Source organism: Acinonyx jubatus, chromosome C2 (genome assembly GCF_027475565.1).
Source record: "Acinonyx jubatus isolate Ajub_Pintada_27869175 chromosome C2, VMU_Ajub_asm_v1.0, whole genome shotgun sequence".
Taxonomy (NCBI): domain Eukaryota; kingdom Metazoa; phylum Chordata; class Mammalia; order Carnivora; family Felidae; genus Acinonyx; species Acinonyx jubatus.
Genome location: NC_069384.1, coordinates 14739962 through 14763023, shown reverse-complemented (window position 1 = coordinate 14763023; position 23062 = coordinate 14739962). Strand labels below are relative to the sequence as shown.

Sequence of the window (23062 nt, the reverse complement as noted above, 5' to 3'; positions counted from 1 at the left end):
TTCACTGGCTCAGTGAAGTGTATAGCAAAACTGAAGGCAAAATAGTCTAGAAGAGGTTTAGTTTTTATGCATTTTTGCTTCTGAAAGCCTAAGCCTCTATGAACCTGCATAAAATTGTTGACAGTGGAGGAAAAGGATATTTGTAGAGGTGATATTAAAAAAAAATCTCGGGGCACCTGGGTGGCTCAGTCGGTTAAGCATCTGACTTCGGCTCAGGTCATGATCTCGCAGTCTGTGAGTTCAAGCCCCGCGTCGGGCTCTGTGCTGACAGCTCAGAGCCTGGAGCCTGTTTCAGATTCTGTGTCTCCCTCTCTCTCTCTCTGACCCTCCCCTGTTCATGCTCTGTCTCTCTCTGTCTCAAAAACAAATAAACGTTAAAAAAAATTAAAAAAAAAAAATCTCATGGGAGAAGGAATCATTTCTTTCACCACTGTTTGTAGATAATGGTAACCAAATCAACAGGTCAAGCATTTGCTATGAATCTAGGAAATGGCATAGATCATCTTGATACTGGCTGCACTGGTAGTTTTTAATATTCCCCTAGCAATTGTAATATTTGGCCAAGGTTGAAATCCACTAACCCAAGTAGCCCAGAACTAGAGAGTCTCAAAAAAGATTGCCAAGCATCACAAAGAATTAGCAGAGCTGAGAAATCTAAATGGACCATGAGAGCAGGTACAATAGACATCTTGTCAGTGACCTGTATGGACTGATGATCATCACGGGCTGATCCCATCAACCCATCACCCCAAGCATTGCTTAACCTTATACAAGGTCTTAAGAATGGTGAAACATGTAGGGAAATACTCCAGAAATTGAATTTACGTTCAATTTGAGATAAGAATGATGCAATTCTTGCACACCTGGGTTTGTGGTATGAGATTTACATTCATAATGTGTCTTGAAATTCATTAAAAATTATTGAAGTTTCTTTGTGGTGTGAAACAGAAAATAATGCAGCAGAGTGGGGAAAATAGAAATCATTTCCCCAAAGTACACCTTGATTAGTAAAAGAGCAAACAAAAGAATTCTTAGTTCCTGAAATTTTGCCCCAATTCAGTGACTAATGTTATCTCTAATAGTTTTGTGATTCTACCCCATGTTACACCATTTTTACTCTTTGATCCTCTGGCTGGCAGGATGATGTGCCTCATTTAATCTCTGGAACCTGTCATGCGAGGTTATGTACCTCTTCTAGGGTGCCAAAAGGTAAGACAAATGATTCTATGACAACCTTTACGCATATATCGTACATGTCTTGATTTCATACTTATTTGCCTGTATATATGATCAATGATCACTTTTCAGCACACTCAAAATTTAGACCTTTCTGAATGAAGTCTGAAAAAGAAAATAAGCTGAGGAAAAATCTAAGTAATTCTTTTTCTTGTTTTTAATTGATGTTATTTGAAGATGTTTACATATTGATATTACACATTGATATTATTTGAAGACATTTATGTGGCCCTTAACATTACGTATTACTAATTTTTTTTAAATATTGTCTTATATTACCAAGGCTTGACTTGCTGAAGCCTTGCTGGTGGTTTGTAGAATGGAATGAAGGTCTGATGTCAACATCTACCCTTGAGTTATCTCTGATTTAACGTTTCAGAGATAATAGATGGTCTTTTGAAGATAGAAATTCATTCTGAAATTGACCCCACAGTGAAATATATCAACATAATTGAAAATATGTAACAATGTTATTATTTTATTATAGTAAGGATGGACACACGATAAATATTTGGTGAACAAATTTAATCTGTTCATTGCAATTATGTACTGCAAATTAAATACATTTTTTACTATAAAATAAACATAATATTTGAAGAGTTAGAACTGGATATATAAACATTGATTGGTTCACAACATACTGGAGATATTCAGAAGCAACCCATAGGAGTGGTCTTGCCCCACAAACACTTATATACCCATTCCTCTCCACCCCCCTCAGATACTTTTAACCATATCGGCATATTAAATGTGCATGTTAAATGCATGAGGAGTAAAGAATTGAGAAAATAATATACATAATTCAAGCAAAACACGATGCCTTAACCATCCCTATTTATTTATTAGAGAATAAAATGGAGGTACTTATTTTAGCCTGACTAATTGCCTGAATCATTACCTTAATTCTTCATTTTACTTTGCGTGTGCAGACCTGAACAATGACTAAAGAATAAAACAAGGAACAGAAACCATTCCCTTCAACACCCAAACCTCAGTTCCCTAATTAGGACCCTATTTCCTCTTGATGACAGTTGAGTGCTCATACTCTTGTACTGATGTACTTTATCAAGATAGATACTTCTGTTTGCTGTAGGCACAAATCAGAGGTTATAGAACATATTACTTCTCATTTATAAATTATTTTCCTTTGAATATATAATTCCAGGCAAGCCTAACTGTATCAATTAGGTGCTTTAACATCATCTTCATAAATTTCCTAAGAGAAATCAGAGCCCCTCTTTTTCCCCTGAAAGTGTCTAATTGCCAGTGCATTTGAGTTTCCTAAGGGAATAACATATCTTTTCATTGGATGGGCATTTCCATATTTTGATAAATTCAATTAAAAATCTTTATTTGAGGGGTGCCAGGGTAGCTCAGTCGGTTAAGCATCCCTCTTCAGCTCAGGTCATGATCCCACGGTTCATGGGTTGGAGCATTAGGCTCAGAGCCTGGAGCCTCCTTCAGATTCTATGTCTCCCTCTCTCTCCACCTGTCCTCTACTCATGCTCTTTCTCTCTCTCAAAAATAAATAAACATTTAAAAATATCCGTATTTCAGATCTACTATTTTTCAGATTGTTTAAAAAAGGAAAGTCCACATTTCAGTTGTTACTGTATTAGTCTAAGAAATAATGCGGAGGAAAATTAACTTGGGTTATGGTTTAGAGTATTTTTTACTGGTGTGCGTTATCAATTGCAATAAAATTTGCATTTCCTAGCAGATGCTCCATGATTGTCAAAAAAACAAAACAAAACAAAACAAAACCCGTAGTTATCATTATACTAAGGTTGTGGATATACTCGATTTTCGACTCCACAAATTGGAACGGGGATCATTTGTGTCTCATAAGAGTAAATGCATTTAATACAGACGGAGTTAGAATGTCCAAAGTAAGCCATTTCTATTCCTACCACGGGTGACCAAGTACGATCTATCTACCGTTTATACTTTCCTCTCCATTGAAAGGAAGCCATAAGGCCAGTTCTCGCGCCCGACGTACTTACAGCGTCTGGCAGGGCTCTATAAAAACCTCTGACTGGAATCCACAGTTGGAGCCCAAAGCAGGTGCTAGACATAGCTGGTGGAGGTCACGTTCCTCCGCTTCTCCGCGTGGGGCACGCAGTATCCCGGGGCTGGGTATCGGTGTCTCGGCTTCTTTCTGTTGCAACAGCAGACCCCGCAGAGCAAACCACCTCCGATGAAGACGATGGCGGTGCTGGCCCAGCCGAGGAAGAGGGCTGCTCCCAGTTCTCGTTTCTGCCCCACGTGGATGGCTGGGTCGTAGAAATCCCTGATGATGATGTTGGCCGTCCAGCACACAGGAATCAGAACGAAGAGGCCGGTCAGGATGAAGAGGGCCCCGGAGGTCCCCAGAAGGTACGCTTTGGCCCTCTCGTTGGAGCCTGTGCACCGGATGTGCTTCATGCCGCAGATGCCAAGAAGCAGAGCGATGAGCGAGAGAGCGACGGCGACACACATGAGGGCCCTGGCTGCCTCTAGGACAGGTGGGAGAGCCAACAAAGAGCTGTAGAACTTGCACTGCAGCCGGACCTTGGCTTGTCGGACGCAGTTCATCCAGAGCCCTTCCCAGAGCCTTTCAAAAACGATGATGTTGCTGCCAACGAAAGCCGATACCCTCCACTGGGGCAGGAGGGTTGTGGCAAGAGTCCCGACCATGCCAAGGAAGCCAAGAACCAGACCAGCAATCTGCAGGGGATAGAATGCCATTGCCTCTGCTTTGAAGACCGATCCAGCCTGGAATGGTAGAAGCTGCTGGAGATCCAGAACGTGGAGGAGGCCTCTTTGAGTCTACAGCAGTCTCTGATGATGTTCTCCAGTGTCCCTGCCCATAATGCTTTAGTTGAAAGCAGCACCAGCGACTGAACTTGGCCTAACTAGAAGTACCTGCCTTTGTACACAGGCATTCATTTCGGTATGGATTATTTACTAGTCATATATAATTGTTTCCCAGCCAATAAGAAGGTAGCCAGAGGTGTGTCCAGAAATACTGCATTCAACTTCGGTCTTCCTTTTATTATTATTGTCTTAGCAATGTTGTAATTAAGTGTCAAAGCTTCCATTGTGGATTGCTAATTACAGAGCTGAAGACTTCCTGCTGGAAAAAATCGCTCTGAGAAAAAAGCGTAAGCATCTAAGTTAAGTCACAACTGGAGACAACGCGAAAACCTTACCAGTTCTTTGGGGAGCAATTGAAGAACACTTTGCGGTGTAGATGATCTATTACTTTTTTCTAATCTAAGCCACTCGTCTTTAATACGGTTAGTCAGTTCTGGTTTTAATCAAGACCTCTGAATGTGGAAAAATGTGTACCAGTTAGTTTCAAGACTTCTACTAAAACCTCTGATACTTTATAAAAAAGGAGAAGTCCTATGCAAAAAAATTCAGAATTTGGTTTATTCTTAAGATCAGAAAGAAGAACAGAGATAAGCAGTCCCTATAATTGAATTTACTGGTACCTGTTATAATATCTGTTAAGTAACACTTCCTCTCTGGTGGAATGTTTCATATATAAACTTTGATTAGCTGGTTTTTAAAGAATTTTTTATGTTTGGGGCGCCTGGGTGGCAGTCGATTAAGCGTCCGACTTCGGCCTAGGTCACGATCTCACTGTCCGTGGGTTCGAGCTCCGCGTCGGGCTCTGGGCTGATGGCCCAGAGCCTGGAGCCTGCTTCCAATTCTGTGTCTCCCTCTCTCTGCCCCTCCCCCATTCATGCTCTGTCTCTCTCGGTCTCAAAAATAAATAAACATTAAAAAAAATTAAAAAAAAATTTTTTATGTTTATTTATTTTTGAGACAGAGAAAGAGAATGAGCAGGAGAGGGGCAAAGAGAGAGGGAAATGCAGAATTGGAAGCAGGCTCCGAGCTCTGAGCTGTCAGCACAGAGCCCACATCAGGGCTCAAACTCACAAGCCAGGAGATCATAACCTGAGGAGAAGTCAGATGTTTAACCGACTGAGCCACCCAGGCATTCCTAGCGGTTTTTGTTTTTGTTTTTTAATTTTTTTTAATGTTTATTTATTTTGAGAGAGAGAGAGAGAGTGAGAGCCAGGAAAAGGCAGAGAGAGAGGGAGACACAGAATCCAAAACAGGCTCCAGAACCCAATGCACAGAGCCCAATGCGGGGCTCGAACCCATGAACTATGAGATCACTATCTAAGCCAAATTGGACGCTTAACCTACTGAACCACCCAGGTGCCCCGATTATCTTTTTTTTTTTTCTTCAATGGAAGCTTGAAATATATCACATTTATCAAAGCCAAAAATGTATACTCCATTTTTATGGAGCAATATAAAAGTGGCCCTTTGGATTATCTATGCAATTACTTAAATTCAGGTAATGGAAAAGTTCTTAGAGATGGAAGGTGTCTTCCAAGTTATAACAGGTTTAAGTCCCTTGTTTGCAAGATGCAGAATGTGAGGTCTTCAGAGTGTGTGGCTAGGCTAGCTATGTGGTAATGAGCTAGAAATTCATCCAATCTCTATCTTGCTATACTTACCTCCCTGACTGAGTCAAAAGGGGGAGGGGAGAGATGTTTTCAAGTTTTTCCAGATGAATGGGACTGAACCTGAAATTTAATACTACCTGTCAGTAGTTTCACAAATTGTTTTCAAAGCAAGCAGAATTCCATTGAGACTGTTTCAAAGTTCAAGAATCAATATTTCACCCTTGAGTATCACTTCCCGGCCACTGTCCAAGGACCATGATGCTTAATGTGGGAAGCCTGGACCTTTCCCCTTTTCGTTCACATCCTACTGCAACGATTCCATCTCAAGGATGAAACCTGCTTGAAAATGAGCACACCACGCATATTCCAACTGGGAGACGTTGCAATTTGCAACAGCTCCTCCCTCTCAGTCAACCACAGCCCAAGAGCCAATGGCAGGTCCAATACCATCCAAATTTAAAGAGCCCATTAATTGAATTAGGAACTATGGAAACTTGAGTTTTTAAGATGGGTGGTCTCTCTAGCTATTACGTATCAATCATATCTCTGTTTTGTTGCTATTGCTGTATTAGTACCATTCTAGATCAAGTGAGAACTCCCTCTTTAAGGAATGTGAATCATTAAGGAAACAGATAACTTCTGTGTAGTTCAGAGTTTCCTAACACCAGCTCAGAAGGCAGGGTTTTCTCTGCCTTTGTTCAAGGTTACTGAGACACACGTTTCTTCCCACCCTGAAGGGATTTGCCAACATTATTCTGACTTGTCACTTCCACCTTGTCTTCTGTGTTCTATTTCCTCTTCCTCATTCTATCTCACTTTAAACCCTATCTTCATTTTGTCCTAGAAGTTTCCAACTTACTGTTCTTTTCTAATTGTTTGATTTTTTTTTTTCCTTCAGGTAAAACATCTGGTCTGTATTACAAATAAATGCAAGTGAGAGCATATGTTTACTTAGAATGTGGAGGTACATCCTGATTATAGGTATAATCTAAGAAACCTAAATAATGTAGGAGTTTTTGTTTTTGGCTCCTCACAGGCAAAGCCGATTCTCAACATCAGCTTTACTTTCTTCCTTTATGTTGAAAGGGAGATATTGTTTTCCTCTCCAACTTTCTGGGAATCTTAACCCCATCTTCCTCCTCGGGGGCTCCTGTTCCATTGATAATTCCCTCCCTTCATTGTATCTACACCCTCTTCCTCTCTCTGCGTTGTCCTTTAGAATATAAATATACTCGATTCTCTTCCATATTAAAACTTCATTTTGCCAGAAATGTGTTCCCTTCAATTTATTCACATGACTCTTGTAATCCACTTATATTTTCTACTGCTCCAACATGGAAGTTTGCTAGAAATGTGACAGACTTCCTGGGCATTCTTTTTTTTTTCTTTTTTTAATGTTTGTTTTTTTTTTTTTTTTTTTGTAATTCATTTTTGACAGAGAAAGAAGGAGAGAGCATGAATCGGGGAGGAACAGAGACGGGGGGGATAGAGGATCTGAGGTGAGCTCCATGCTGACGACAGTGAGGCAGATGTGGGGCTCAAACTCACAAACTGTGAGATCATGGCGGCCTGAGCTGAAGTCAGATGCTCAGCCAACAGAGCCACCCAGGCACCCCCTTCCTGGGCATTCTTACTCCTGTCTTCAAATAACACTTTCATACCCTGCCTCACTGGCTTTTCTGTAGAGGCCCAAAGAAGCCATCATCTTCTAATTGAGGCGGTAAAGTGTTTCTATTTTGAAGAGGGACTTGTTTCAGTCTTGGCTTGATGCCTTAGCCATCACTTGGTTCTGCACCTCCCCTTAAGCTTCCCTCCTTTCCCCCACTCCTCTTCCTTCCCTTCTTTTCCTCAGGTGTTGATCCCAAAACTACTTCGTAGTAAAAAACAATGTACCCTAACCTCCGCCTCAGAGATTGCTTTGAAGGAAACCCAACTATTGATCAACACCATATTCTAACTTATTGAAAATATTTCTTGTTTTATGGGGCACCTAGCTGACTCAATACGTACAGCAGATGACTCTCGCTCTTGGGGTTGTGAGTTTGAGCCCCATGTTGGGTGCAGAGATTACTTAAAAATAAAATCTTTAACATCAGAAAATAGTTTTGTGGTAACATTGTTGTGCTTAGTTTCACCTCAAGCTCTCTCACCCGAATCAATCCAGTGATGTCTTTTCCAGTCTCCTTGCCTCTGGTCTTAACTCTTTTTTCATCCATACTTCGCTGGGGACCACACAGAGGTTCCCGAATCAAATTCTGAGCAAGCCACCACCTTACTTAAATTCTTTTAAAAGTTCTCCTCTTCCTCCAATACAAAATTCAAACACCTTAGCATGATGCAAAAGACCCATCCTTGGACTGGCCCGTGCTCAGCTTTCAAACTCATCTTCTGGGGCGCCTGGGTAGCTCAGTTGGTTAAGCATCCAACTTCGGCTCAGGTCATGACTTCATGGTTCGTGGGTTCGAGCCCCGGTTCGTGGGTTTGAGCCCCGGTTCATGGGTTCGAGCCCCGCGTCGGGCTCTGTGCTGACAGCTCAGAGCCTGGAGCCTGCTTCCGATTCTGTGTCTCCCTCTCTCTCTGCCCTTCCCCCACTTGCACTCTGTCTCTCTCTCTCTCTCTCTCAAAAATAAATAAAACATTAAAAATAAAAAGGCTTCCTTTTAAAAAATGAATAAATAAAAATAAATAAATAAAACTTCTCTTCTGACCCTGACTCCATTCCATGCCCTCACAGACCTTGTTTGAGTGAGAGTAGTAAATAATAAACAAGCAATTGCAAAAAAAAATACCTAAGTACAAAATGAGACACAGCTGTGGGTAAAATCAGAGTATAGAAAAAATAAGGTACAATGAGAGTATAAACAGATGAGACCGTAATTTTAATTACGAGGTAAAGAAAAGGCTCTCTAACAAAACAATATTTAAGCTATAACCTGAGGCTTGAGTAGGAATTAGATCATCAGGTAACGAGCATCCCGGGCATGGGAGACAGTGAGTGAAAGCGCTGTGGGTGAAGACAACTTGGGGCTAATGCAGATGGAAGACTTCAAACACAAGGGACATGGGGCCTGCAGTAAGGGACAGACGAGGCTACTAGTGCAAAGTCCAGATGTGTGGGCTCTTGTGAACAATGTTCTCTTGAGATCAACGCAAAGCCAGTGAAAGATTTCAAGCGTGGAACTGACACGATCGAGTTTGTGCTACAAGCAAAAGCAAACCCCCAAACCGCAACAGATCGATATTCTGAAGGAAAGGACTGGAAAGGCACAAAATAGAATAGGAAGAAACCAGTTATAAGTTTATTGCGATCATCCAACTGGAAGAGGAGGGAGGAGGTCAGCGTACAGGAGATGCAGGAGAGTGGCTAGATTTGCACCGTGCACCGGAGTTGTAGCTGGTGAGGGTGGCTGACGGCCTGGAGGTGGGAAACGAGTCATGGGTGACTGTCTCCACTGACAGGAGTGTCATTGTACCAGGGGTGCGTGTATTGAGGTGACAGACCCTTGAAGGGTGAGTGACCTCTTAGAAATAGATCAAGAATTACATTTCAGACGTAGAGCCCGAGTCGGCTGTGAGCCATCCCGGTAGAGGATGTAAAGAATTAGATATTTTGCAGCTCACAGGGACAGTCTGGGCTGTACACGTATGTAAGAATCTACAACCTCCATCCTGTCGACAAATTATGATCAGATCGCGATCAGGGAGAGCAATCTGGCCACACAGACTGCTGACTCACTCTATCGTTTTGTCGTCCTGGGACTTGTTCTGGGGTCTTAGAGAATCGAAGTTAGGTTGAGGGACTTTTGACTTCTTGTAAAAATATGTCAGAGCTTCACCTGCCGCCTCCGCTTGAAGTGAACAGGGGTGGACGTGTAACATCAGAATGAAAAACTTAGGACACTCAAAGCATCGTTGTCTGGCCTTACTTTTCTCCCTTTTCAGGAGTTACACACCTGAAAATGTTCAGGCATTCTCCTAACTTACTGTGTGTCTGTTTTGAAAGATGATGTCTTGTCCCCCTCAGTGCTCAGGGCAAGTTTTAACAAGTACAAATGAGTTGGAAAAGTTTTAACTGGATGTCTATGAGATTGATTTGAAACTATATGGAGGTAAATGCATGAATACACACATACAGAGACGGGCTCCTACCCTATTACTGATTCAGGAATAATGCTGTTCTCTCCACCCAAAGCACCTTCCACATTCCCCTGACCTGTGTAACCCTGCCCATCTAATAATCGTTCATTCTCCTTCAGATTTGGATCCAAATGTAGTCACAAGAGAAACCTGTTCTGAGTTGGATCATATCATTCCCCACCCCTGCCATTGTTTTAGTCTTTCATAGAACTGGAGCATTTTCCACCGATTCTCAACAAATATGCATTTCCATTTAAGTCTGTTCCCTTCTAGAGCATAGATTCTATTCGAACAGAGACATTGTCAAATTTGCTTACCATTAGATTCCCAGCGCCCAGCAGAGAGCCTGACGCAGAGCGCACCAGTAGTTGTCTGCTCAAGAAATATTGTTGGAATGAATAAGGAATGAATGAATGAATACAATGTTTCATTTACTTAGGCTGTCCTCTAACTTGAGGATCAATACTTAATTATATCTTCTTAAATTATAAATTCACAGTTTGAATACTTCTCTACAGAGTTAAAGCCTGGATTCATATGATGAAATATACTAAGTCACGATTTAAACACCTCATTTGGTAGGTTTTTTTAAATGGCTTCTATTCCAGGAATGCATTTGGGAGTAATCTAAAAACCAACTAAATTAGGCTTAATACCACCAGCTAGTAAATTGAATTTAACCCATTATCTTGCATTACTACCTCAAATTTCAACTGTCTTGGGGCACCTGGGTGGCTCAGTCGGTTGAGCATCTGACTTTGGCTCAGGTCATGATCTCACAGTTCAGTTCCTGAGTTCGAGCCCCACATTGGGCTTTGCTCAGGCAGTGCGGAGCCTGCTTCAAATTCTGTCTCCCTCTCTCTCTGCCGCTCGCAGGCGTGAGCGCTCTCTCTCTTTCTCAAAAATAAATAAACATTAAAAAAAATTAAAAGAAACTCAATCGTCTTAAGGCTACTTACGTGTCAGTATTTATATGGACCTTTGGTGTGAAACCAATCAGGGAAATCTGAGTTCGCTCCAGGTAATGAAAGCCTGTATTCAGTGTATGTGGTTTTGCTTCTGCACACAGTTGAGAATATGCTAGAGAAACCTTTGGATTTATCTTCCTCTCTCCCTTTTCCTTCTCTCCTTTATTTTTTTTCTATCTCATATGGCTGCAGAAATAATTGAAGACGACTTGCCAAAATAGAAAACAAAACAAGGAGCCTTGTGATTAATGAAAAGCAAATGAGAATTTGGGGGATAGGGTAAAACAAGAGTAGAATATAGAAGATAAAAATGCATGAAGTTTGTCCACAAAATAGGTACCACGTTTGCTAAGCCTTGGCCACGAACTTGCCTTGGAGTGTTTTAGCAGTCACGCAATGTCCATGAATAAAAAGAGAGACATGTCTTTAAGGGTTACATAATTCTTTTTGCTTCTGACACCAGAAAGAACTTCTTTCACCGTGGAATACAATGAACAACATCCTTACAGTAAATAGAGTGGACAAATTTGCCCAGGTGTTCTTTTACAGGAGCCTAAATGATGTGCTCCAGGCGTTCAGGTCTTAGATCAGTGGTTCTCAGCCTGAGTGCACATTAGAATCACCCCGGGGGAGCTTTGAAACAATCCCAGTGCAGGGGCCCCACCCCAATCCCATTAAACCCGGAGCCTGGGGGCAGGGCTGTGGCTTCAGAATTTTTGTTTGTGTTATGTTTTGTGATAGTGGCGTCAGGATTGTGAAAACACCCTCTGTCATACCAGCTTGCAGACTGTATGAGAAGCACTGCTTTAGAGTTTCTGTTTCAGTGGTTCTCGGTTTTGGCTTTTAATTAGAATCCTTAGGAGAGAAGTTATTATACGTATCAGGTCTCCCATCAAACCCATTAAACCAGAATAGCTCAAGAGAGGACCCAGGCATCAGTATTTTGTATGTGTCTTCGGTGAGTTGAGTCTTCAGTTGGGACTGACAGGCGCTGATCTATATGAATGGATGGGTTGTATATCCTTAAGGTAATTTTGCATTCATATTATTTCTCTCCGTAGAGCTTTTGAGACTCGAGAGTGAATCAGAGGTTATCCTTCTTGACAAGAATCTTGAGTGTAAATATTTTATATTTCTAGTTAAACTCTATCTTATGTGAGTAGGTGGTGAAAAGCTTTGAAATAAAAATGATGGATTTATTGCGCTTATCTTTGTGCAATTAGGCAATGTTATTTTTTTAAAACAGCAAGTGAGGGCGTGCTTACCCATTATCATTGAAAACACCTCAACTGGAGTATTTGTATAGTGCTTCTCAACTGTGAATTATGTTCGAATACCTTTGAAGAACAAGTTTTCAAAAACCATTTCTATCATACTATTTCGGTTATGTTCAGACATAATACAGGGTATGAAAGTTTATGCTTATGGCTCTTACAAAACAACATAAAACCCAAATAATCAACAAATTAAATACAAACAAAACTGCACAACTGATAACATTTAAATTATCAGTGTTACTTTGATTTGGTAGATATCATTGAATCTTTAAAACTAAATTTCGGTGGTTAGATTTACTAGCAGAGGGTATACTTTTATAATTTGTACTCCACAAGTCATTTTCTATTTGTTGGATTTAGAGTGTGATGCGCCATGATTTGAAACATTCATTTATCACTGTCAGTTTTTTTTTTTTTCATTTTCACAATGAAACTGTTCTTCAACTGATCCAATATTTTGATAAGCCAAAACATCTGAGAGCCTGCGCATAAGTAAAATACCAACAAATTAAAATGTACTGTTCTTTATTACATCTTTACTCCTATACTTACGATGAGCTATACAAAACTAGATCTGTTCATATCATCTGATACAAATATGAGAAAAGCTTAGCAAGTTTTTCACTTGATATTGCCTGAGTGTCTCTGTGTTTTAAGGATTCAATATCCCACTAGCTAGCTTTGTGGTCTGAGCTTTACATATGTACAGTATGCCGTGACTACATTTAACCTGTGCTTAAAAAAATTGTCAGTGTGCAATGTCATTTCCATGAAGGCAAACCAATGTCTCCGTTTATTATATGAGTTAACAAACTAAAGGCTAATTTTGAACTTCTTTAAATTGAAAACTCTCACATCGCAATGATATCTGTACAAACAATAAAAATAATTCGAACAGTAACTAGGTTATGCAGACCAGATATCCTTACTTTAAAATTTGGACAAACCAGGGGTGCCTGGGTGACTCAGTCGGGTGAGCATCTGACTTCTGCTCAGTTCAGTTCATGATCACATGGTTTGTGGGTTCGAGCTCGGCATCGGGCTCTGTGCTGACAGCTCGGAGCCTGGAGCCTGTTTCTGATTCCCTGTCTCCCTCTCTCTGTGCCCCTCCCCCACTCGTGCTCTGTCTCTCTCTGTCTCTCAAAAATAAATAAAAATGTTAAAAAAAATTAAAATTTGGACAAGCCAGCCTGAAAGAAGTCAGATACATATCAAGCACATTACATGTTTAATATTTTCACTTTAAATAATTACTTGGGTCAATCATAGGGCAGAAGGCAAGTATAATCATCATCCAGATAATCCAACATAACTAAAAACTCTCAGTGAGCAGATGTGTCCCTACATATTTTTGAGACTCTCAGGTTGCTATGGATATCAGTTTAAAGAATGCCAACATACCTTTCTGAACCTCACTTTTCTCTCCGGTTTATATGGATTAAATAAAATAATCAACATAAATTGGTTAACTTACTGTATGTAGTAAATAAGTTTTCTGTATACTAATTTTATAATCAAAATTTGATCAAAATACAGTAAAACCTTGGTTTGTGAGCATACTTCATTTCAGAAATATGCTTGTAATCCAAAGCACTTGTATATCAAAGCAAATAGCAAGAACCATTGGATCAGTTGTGATCGTGTGACATTCGGAGTTATGTACTACTCGTATTGCAAGACATTGCTCATTTATCAAGTTAAAATGTATTAGAAATGTTTGCTGGTCTTGCAGAACACTTGCAGAACAAGTTACTTGCGATCCAAGGTTTTAGTGTATATTCATTTAATGATTATTTTTTTGGGCGCCTGAGTGGCTCAGTCCGTTAAGCATCCAACTTCAGCTCAGGTCATGATCTCACTGTTGGTAGGTTCAAGCCCCGAGTCAGACTCTGTGCTTACAGCTCAGAGCCTGGAGCCTGCTTCTGGTTCTGTATCTCCCTCTATTTCTGCCCCTCCCCCACTCGCACTCTGTCTTTCTAAATAAATGTTAAAACAAATTTGAATAATTATTTTTATGACAGTCTTTCAGATAAACGAAATAGTCCATTTTGTTATATTTTACAAAGACCTTATTTTTTAAGAAGAGTTTCAGGTTTAGAAAAATTTAAGAAGCTAATACAGAGTTTTTATTTCTCACACCTAGTTTCCCTTATTATGGGCATCATCATTGGTATGTTAGTTATATACTTGTCACCATTAATAAAGCAATATCGACTCATGGTTATTAACTGAAGTTCCTAGCTTTTTCAAATTTTCCTAGATTTTCAGATTTTCAGCTAGAATCCTTTCTCTGTTCCAAGATCCCATTCAAGACACCACCTTACCTTTAGTTGTGTTGTTTCCTTAGGCTGCACTTGGCTGTGACAGTTTCTCAAACTTGCCTCATATTTGCAGAGTGCTGCTCTGTTACTTTGTAGGGTGGTTTTCTACTGGAACTTCTCATGATTAGACAGGTTACAGGATTGGGGGAAGAAGATCACAGTGGTAAAGTGTCATTTCATCACATAATATCGAAAGTGCTATTTATACTATTTATGACTGTGTTGACCTTGTTCATCTGTCTGGCGTAGGATTTGTCAGATTTCTCTACTGTAGAGTTATTCCCACCTACTTCCCATGTTGAGCTCTTTGGAAGGAAGTCACTATACACTGCCCACAGTATAGGAATGGAGCATTTATATACATCACTTGGAATTCTTCAGCATGGGAGATTTGTGTTTCCTCTCCCACTTATTAGTTTATTCAATTGAAGATTTGAGATATATATTTTAAAACTTTCCCATCAGCAGTGTTTGAAAGTACTTATTACTCTGTTTATTTACCATCACTAGGTTATCATAACAAAAAAATCCAACTTAATAGGTGAAGCACAGTATTTTGTGATTGTTAGACTTCACATTTCTGTGATTACTAGTGTGACTAAATTACTATGTTTCATTTATTTTCAGGATCTTAAAAAAAATTTGCCAATGATCTATGTATCTTCTTTGATCATTTTTTCTTTTGGTAGGTATGTTTTAAAAATTATTTCCACACCTGAAGAATGGCTAAAATCAACACAAGAAACAGCAGGTGTTGGCAAGAATGTGGAGAAAGGGGAACCCTCCTACTCTGTTGGTAGGAACGCAAATTGGTGTGGCCACTCAGGAAAACAGTATAGAGGTTCCTCAAAAAGTTAAAAGATAGAACTACCCTATGACCCAGCAATTTCACTGTCATGTATTTTCCAAAAGAATACAAAAATACTAATTCAGAGGGATACATGCACCCCAATGTTTATAGCAGCATTACCTACCATAGACAAATTATGGAAAGAGCCCAAGTGTCCTCTGGCTGATGAATGGATAAAGATATATATTATATATACACACATACATATAGTGGAGTTACTCAGCCATCAGAAAGAATGAAATCTGGCCATTTGCCATGACATGGATGGAACTGGAGAGTATTTAGCTAAGAGAAATAAGTCAGAGAAAGACAAATACCATATGAGTTCACCGATATGTGGAATCTAAGAAACAACACAAATGAGCAAAGGGATAAGAAAAGAGAGAGAAAGGCAATCCAAGAAACAGACTCTTAACTCTAAGGAACAAACTAATGGTTACCAGAGGGGAGGTGGGTAGGGGCATGGTAGAAATAGGTGTTGGGGATTGAGGGGTGCACTTGTTGTGACGGGCACTGGCTGTTGTATGGAAATATTGAATCACTATATTGTACACCTGAAACTAATATTACACTGTATGTTAACTAACTGAAATTTGAATAAAAACTTTAAATAAATAGCTGGCAAGACCTCTAAAGGATTTACAATTTTTTCTTTGCTTATAAGGACGTAAAAATCCTAATAAACTTAAAAAAGTATACAGTAATTTTATATATTAGAAATAACACTATGAAATCTGCACTTATAGTCTTGGTTGTTACCTGCCTTTAAATTTTACTTACGCTTTGCTTTGTTGTACATACTTCATACAATGCTAATATGCCACAAGTCAGTTACTATTTTCCTTTATCCTTTTATTGAAATCCTCAGTGTGCTCTTCCATAAATTATTCCAATTCCCAATAAGGCTCTGATTTTTCCAAGGAAATTTTAATATATTGATCATTAAATTAATATGAGATGAGATGAGGAATTCACTCTAAATCTTTTTTTTTTTTTCACATTTTAAAACCAGTTATATCCACATCTTTTATGGAATAAACCATTGTTTTCTCATTTTTTAACACATGCTGGCTTTATTAATGTAGGCAGGACAATAAATGGCCCCCCAAAGATGTTCATATACTAATACTTGCCACTTATAAATATATTCAGTTATATGGAAAAGAGGAGTTAAGTATATAGATGAACTTAGATAATTGCAGATGATTTTAAGATCAGAACATTATCCTGGATCACCTGGATGGGTTCATGGTAATCAAGAAGATCCTTAATTTTTTTTTAATGTTTATTTATTTTTGAGAGAGAGAGAGAGAGACAGAGCACGAGCGGGGGAGGAGCAGAGAGAGAGGAAGACACAGAATTGGAAGCAGGCTCCAGGCTCTGAGCTGTCAGCACAGAGCCCGACGCAGGACTCGAACTCACAAACCATGAGATCATGACCTGAGCCAAAGCTGGACGCTCAACTGACTGAACCACCCAGGCACCCCTCAAGAAGATTCTTAAAAGCGGGAGGTAGAAGAAGAGTCAGAGGAATGGCAGCATGTAAAAAACAGCCAGATGTTGCTAACTCTCAAGATGGAGAGCAGAGGTCATGAGCCAACTTCTAGAAGCTGGAAAAGGCAGAGAAACAGATTCTCTTTATAGAGGTTCTATAAAACACAAAACAAAACAACAACAAAAACCTCTCTAACACACCCAGCCCTGGCTTTCTACCTTGATTTTATCCAGTGGGACCCATTTTGGACCTCTTACCTTTGGAACTGTAAGGTAATAAACTTGTGAAGTGTAAACCACAAGTTTGTGGCAATTTGTTATAACAATAATGGAAAAAAATATAAAAATGTACATATTATATCAAATTGTCCTATGCGTGGCTCATCCAGTGCCTTGGGTCTCCATACCTCTTCCTCTGCAGGCATACTCTCTGTGACCTAATCCAGCCTGGGGCTTGAAAACATCTTCAAATTTTTATCTCCAGTTGGTGCCACTTCCTTGAACTCTGGGCTCATCCATCTAACAGCCTGTTGGGCGTTTCTCCACATTGGGGTCCAATTGATACCTCAAACATAATTGGTCCATGACCAGACTCTTGATTACCCAAGTTTTCCCAAATTACTTCTTCCCTGTCTCAGTAAATATAATCTCTATATGTCCAATTTCATAGACCAAACACCTTCAAGGCATCCTTAACTCACCCCTTTGGTCCACATCCAACATGCCATCCATCGCGGTTCTTCATGTTTCACTTTCCAATCCCAAGTCTAACTATTTCTCACCTTCTTCACCACAAGCATCATGGTCCAACCTACTACACTACTGAAATTATTTTCTAATTAGTCTTACTGCTGCCATTTTGTCTCTGTTTATTCTCCATAGATCGTGTCTCCTGCTTCTTCCTATGTGTTTCCATCACACATAGAATAAAATCCAGCATCCCCACAATATATAGTCCCTAGTTCCTTCTTTGACTAAAACTCCACTGTTCTGGCCAAGGAGCCCTCCATGGTTTCCCTGAAGATACGTTCAGAGACTCCCATCTGTTTTTCTAAGATCACTGCTCAAATGTTACCTATTAAGATGAGACTTCCCTGACCAGTAACCATTCCGTCTAAACTGGAACTTCTCTATCCACTCTGTCATTTTATTTTCCTTTACGATTTCTTTAAAATCACATATCGTCATTAAACATTATAATATAAATCTATAAGTTGATTTTTAAATTGACTAAGTAAACTTAGAAAACAAGAACGTATTATGTCTTATGGCCTACTATATCCCCAATATTTAGACCAATTCCAGGAAGATAGTATGGGTTCAACAAATGCTTTCGGACTATTTTATTAAAAATATACTCAGATTATTTCTGGATTTTATATTCTGCCTCATGTATTGATAATTTGCTAGAAATCTACTCATATTGTTTGTTTATGTAATTGGGTTGGATTTCTTTTTAGTCTATTTTCACATTAATATATAACAGTTTAGTTATTGCAATTTTATTAAAAAATAACTATTGTCTACTTTTTAAATACTTTTGGTTTTTCTTTCAGATGAACTTTAACATAGTTGTGTCAAATTGATAGCAAAAAACCACATTGGATTCTGATAGGAAACGTGAATACTATTATTATATTAAAAATGGTCAACAGTTTCACAAGATTAAAAGGTTCATACTAGTTATCCTATTGATATCCCTTAGTATTTATGGTGGACAGCTTAATTTGGGGTGTTTTATTTTGCCGATTTTATTTCTGGGAGCTTTATACATTTGTTGCTCTTATGATTTGGGTCCTTTATCTATTATAATCACGAACTGTAAAATAAGAAACTTATTACTTTCATGCATTTATTTTGCTGCTAACTCTCTATCTGCTAAATTCTAACAGTTAATCTACATTTTGCAAATAAGGAAATGGGGCAACCGGAGACTGCCAACACTGTTCAGAGCCTGAATTCAAGCTTGGATGGATCTCAGTTCAAATGAGATCCATCATCTTAAAAAAAATTTTTTTTTAATGTTTATTTATTTTTGACAGAGAGAGAGAGAGAGAGCGCGAGCGAGCGCAAAAGTGGGGGAGGGGCAGAGAGAGAGGGAGACACAGAATCCAAAGCAGGCTCCAGGCTCCGAGCCGTCAGCACAGAGCCCGATGCGGGGCTTGAACTCACAGGCTGCAAGATCATGACCTGAGCCGAAGTTGGACGCTCAACCGACTGTGCCACCCAGACGCCCCAATCCATCGTCTTTTAAAGGTCTCTTTCCCCCATTAGACTGTTTGCTTCTGGCCTTCACAGATGATGTCATTTCATAAAGGCTCCACCTCCTCCCCATAAAACTTATTATATTATGAAACAGTGGTTCTCGAGATTTTTCCCCAGGAGACATTTGGCAATATCTGGAGACATTTCCGGTCGCACTGGGGAGATTTCGTTGACATCCAGTGAGTAGAGGGTAGGGATCGCATTATACCAGACAAGCCCCCAGCACAAAGAATCATGGTTAACATTTAAGTAAGCATTTAGATGTGTCACACAGCATTACCCATGTAATCTGCATTACTACTTATCATCATTAAGACTCAAAATAACCCCCTAGGGTTGGCATTATCTTCATCAACATCTTTCAGGAAAAGATACCAGATATTGCAAACTAAGGCGTAATGTCATCTAGCTAATACGTAAAGCCAAGATTCAGACTCAGACAGGGTGGCCTCAGAGCCACATTTTACAACACCATGTGCTACCTTAAGTTTGGTACATTTAAATTCCAGTTACACGCTTCTTTAGATTTAAAAACTTATGGATTTATCTTACGAAAACAAATTAAAAGTCAGTAACAATTGGCACTTAATTATACATTTGCTTGCATAGGATGAAAATTGTCAGGTTCTTCCATGCTTAATTTGAAAGTTAATGTTTCACTGTGAAAGATGAAAATATAAAATCAAGACTCTCCACGACCTGAATTCTGTACTTTCTTGAACTTTTTAATGAGGACCATAAAAGTTGATGGTGAGAACATTTGAAGTTTTATGTAATACTGCTCAACTATATAATAAGGTAGTGGATATTTTGTAGTGTTTAGTGGTTAAGAAAAAAGAGATAGACACACCTTCCTCTGGCAGAGAGAATCCAAAAGGAGACATGATTCACCAAGACCCTTTATAATGACTGATGTCACAGGACAGAAACATTTTAATAAGAAGACAGGCAATTGTACTGTGGTCTGAGGAACAAAGGCATTACACACGTTATCTAACCTTACAACATTCCCAAGAGAGAGGGCAGGAGCAGGTGCTGTATCGGTACTCGGTTGTGGGAAAAGTGAAAATATAGAGCTGCTCAGTGACTTGGCCAAAAGCATTTTATATGAATCGGTAACCAGAAAAGATGGTTTTAGGGTCCCCTGCTTTTAGGCACTCTTTTTTGAAGTAACAATTCTTTTGTGGGAATATTCAAAATACACTTTGTCATTCTAACACGTTTTCAAGAGTTTTGTTGTGAAGATATCGTGGTCCAGCAATGGCTCAAACTAAATATACATAATTAACAAATGCATACGTATCCATTATCAGCAGTTTATTCACCATTGTTCAAATGCTCCACCTTCAGGGCCATGTGGCTGTGACGTCTGTCATGCCACTGATCGCCACGGTTGATTTGGTTGATCCAGCTGGCCAGGCGGGTGTCCTTTCCTCCCTCACCATGCCAGGTGCTTCCCTCCTGAAGCTGAAGCTGCTCACTCTGTCAAAGAGGACGACCTTCCGATAGAGGAGGACCGTTTTTCAGTCGTATTTTGAGTAGCTGTGCTCCCCTCCTAGGACCTTCAAACAAGCTTTCAAGGTCCGTGTGTAGGAGAACTTAGGTAGTCAAGCTTCGAAGACTCCAGATATATCCAAATGAGGCGCTGCATGGGGCAACCTGCCTTTCTTTAAAAAAAAAAAAAAAAAAAAAAAAAAAGGCCCACCTTCAAGGAACTTACCATCTACTTAAAGAAGCAGGACTAGTACCTTGGTACTAAGTAAAAAAAAAAAAAAAAAAAAAAAAAATACCTAATATATACTAAGATACCTCTTTAATCTTGTAACTGACATGGATTTGCTCCTCAGAACAATCCAGTGAGATAGCTACCGATTTGATTTCATTCGCTTTTTACAGATGGGGAAAATTGAAACATGGAGAGGTTAGGTCAACTGCCCAAGGACACAGAAAGTGTCTGAAATAGAAACCTAGACTAGGGGATTGCAGAGTACTACACACTAGGGATCACTATACTACCTGCACAAACTTCAAAACTTGTCAAGTATTGGGTGCCTGGGTGGCTCAGTCGGTGGAGCGTGGGACTCGATTTTGGCTCAGGTCCCTGATCATGGTTTGTGAGATGGAGCCCGTGTGAGCTCTGCCCTGGCAGCGCTGGAGCCTGTTTGGGAGTCTCTCCTGTCTGTCTGTCCCTCCCCACTTACTCTCTCTCTCTCTCTCTCTCTCAATGAATAAACATTAAAATAAAAAATGTCACATATTGAAAACATGAAATAATGTCCACAGGAATTACCGGCAAATACTCATGAAGGTATGGTGTTCAAACTGACCCTTTAAACAATGGGTAAGATCTTCCTCAATCAGTGGTGCGTAATTGAAGAAAATACCATCTTAGGAGCATTTTTGAAAGTGTGTGTGTATTTGGGGGGAGTGGACTTTGTTTGTCACAATGATTGGGAACTTCACTGGCATTTAATCAATGGAAACCTACTGGTTTATCTTGTACAAACAAGGCATAAAAGAAAGTCCTGCACAAAGATGCATTGTCCTGTATCTCATGCAACTTCCTAAGGATTTGGAGGATAGTGTGAAAACCTCCTTACCGTTGTCATAGAATGCTTCTCCACTTTGAAGTAAAAGCTTTTTCTAATGCAAATGAAAAACCCAAAAATGCAGTGACCAGTAATGCCAGGGAAGGTTGAATTTTGTTTTGTTTGGAACTTATACTGAGAACTGTTCATCCTTGAAAAAAATCATGTTATCTATGACAATGGTAGTCAGGGAATTTGAATCTCAAACTTAACTAACATCTATATTAATCTATTGTAGCTTTCATATTGATAGTGAATCCACATATAGAAGCAGGCATCTAATTTTTATATCTTTCAGTGTAGAAGTTTGAATCAATTATGTCATAAAATATGTATTATCTTAAATAAGTTATTTTCCTTTTAAATTTTCCTTATGTTACAGGTAGAACATAATAACTACATTTCCAAATGACTATTTTATATCATCTGTGACTTTCATTTCAGAATATTCCATAGGACATGACCAAATATTTTATATAAAAGGAGGTTTCGGGTCCAATATACACCTGTGATATCCTAGTTTAGATTAATATATGAGAAAGGGCATCAAGATCGGGACAGTTCCATTGATTCATTTTTTTTTTACTTCGACATATTATCTGAGCACCTACTATGTGTCAGCTCACTCTACTGTGCACTCACTGGTCATAGAAAAGTGGACAAGGGGGATACCTGAGTGGTTCAGTCGGTTAAGCGTCCGACTTCTGCTCAGGTCATGATCTTGCAGTCCGTGAATTTGAGTCCCATGTCGGGCTCTCTGCTGACAGCTCAGAGCCTGAACTCTGCTTCAGATTCTGTGTCTTCCTGTCTCTGACCCTTCCCCCCTCACACTCTCTTTCTCTCAAAAATAAATAAACATTAAAAACATTTTAAAAAAGTGGACAAGAATGATAAAGCCCCTGCTGTTATAAACTCCATACCTGTAATGAAAAAATATATATATACTACTTAGTAATAAGGCAAAATAAGAACTACATGTCCTTTCAATCCCACGCAGACACACGGCTTAACACACTCAACCAAGGGTTATTTAATTTTTAGGAAATATTTTACTTGGTATTTACTATAGGTTGGGGCTCAAACTTTGTGAAATTACACGCTAACTTAGAGATTTTTTTCCTATAAAAAAGCAAACAATTTCTGCACAGAAGATACCTTATATTTTATTGCTCTTGGGACATTAAAGAGGTTTGTCTTTGACTTATTTCAGTATGGCTTTCCTCAAATACTCTTGCAACCAGGGCTCCTGACCTAGCGGCTCTCATTAATGGGTTAAGTACATTTTTGAAACACGTTCATTCCATATTGGAATGAGTCATATCTTTAATTGAAAACTTCATGTTTACACATTTTGGTAAGATTTATATGGTACAGGAATGAAGGTGAGGTAAATATTAGAGAGCCTGAGAAGTAAGAAGAGTTTAGGGGAGACTGGGTGGCTCAGTTTGTTGTGTCCAACT

At 39.4% G+C, this 23062-nt stretch overlaps 1 protein-coding gene across 1 annotated transcript; it reads right to left on the bottom strand.

Moving 5' to 3' along the window:
- Window positions 1–1357: 1357 nt before the first annotated feature.
- On the bottom strand, window positions 1358–4267 carry CLDN17 (claudin 17). Its single transcript, XM_015087103.3, has one exon. The coding sequence runs from the start codon at window positions 3961–3963 to the stop codon at window positions 3304–3306; it is 660 nt and encodes a 219-aa protein (XP_014942589.2). The 5' UTR covers window positions 3964–4267; the 3' UTR covers window positions 1358–3303.
- Window positions 4268–23062: the final 18795 nt, after the last annotated feature.

Coding starts and splice junctions, on each gene's coding strand:
- CLDN17 (XM_015087103.3), bottom strand. CDS start 3,963: ATGGCATTCTATCCCCTGCAGATTGCTGGTCTGGTTCTTGGCTTCCTT.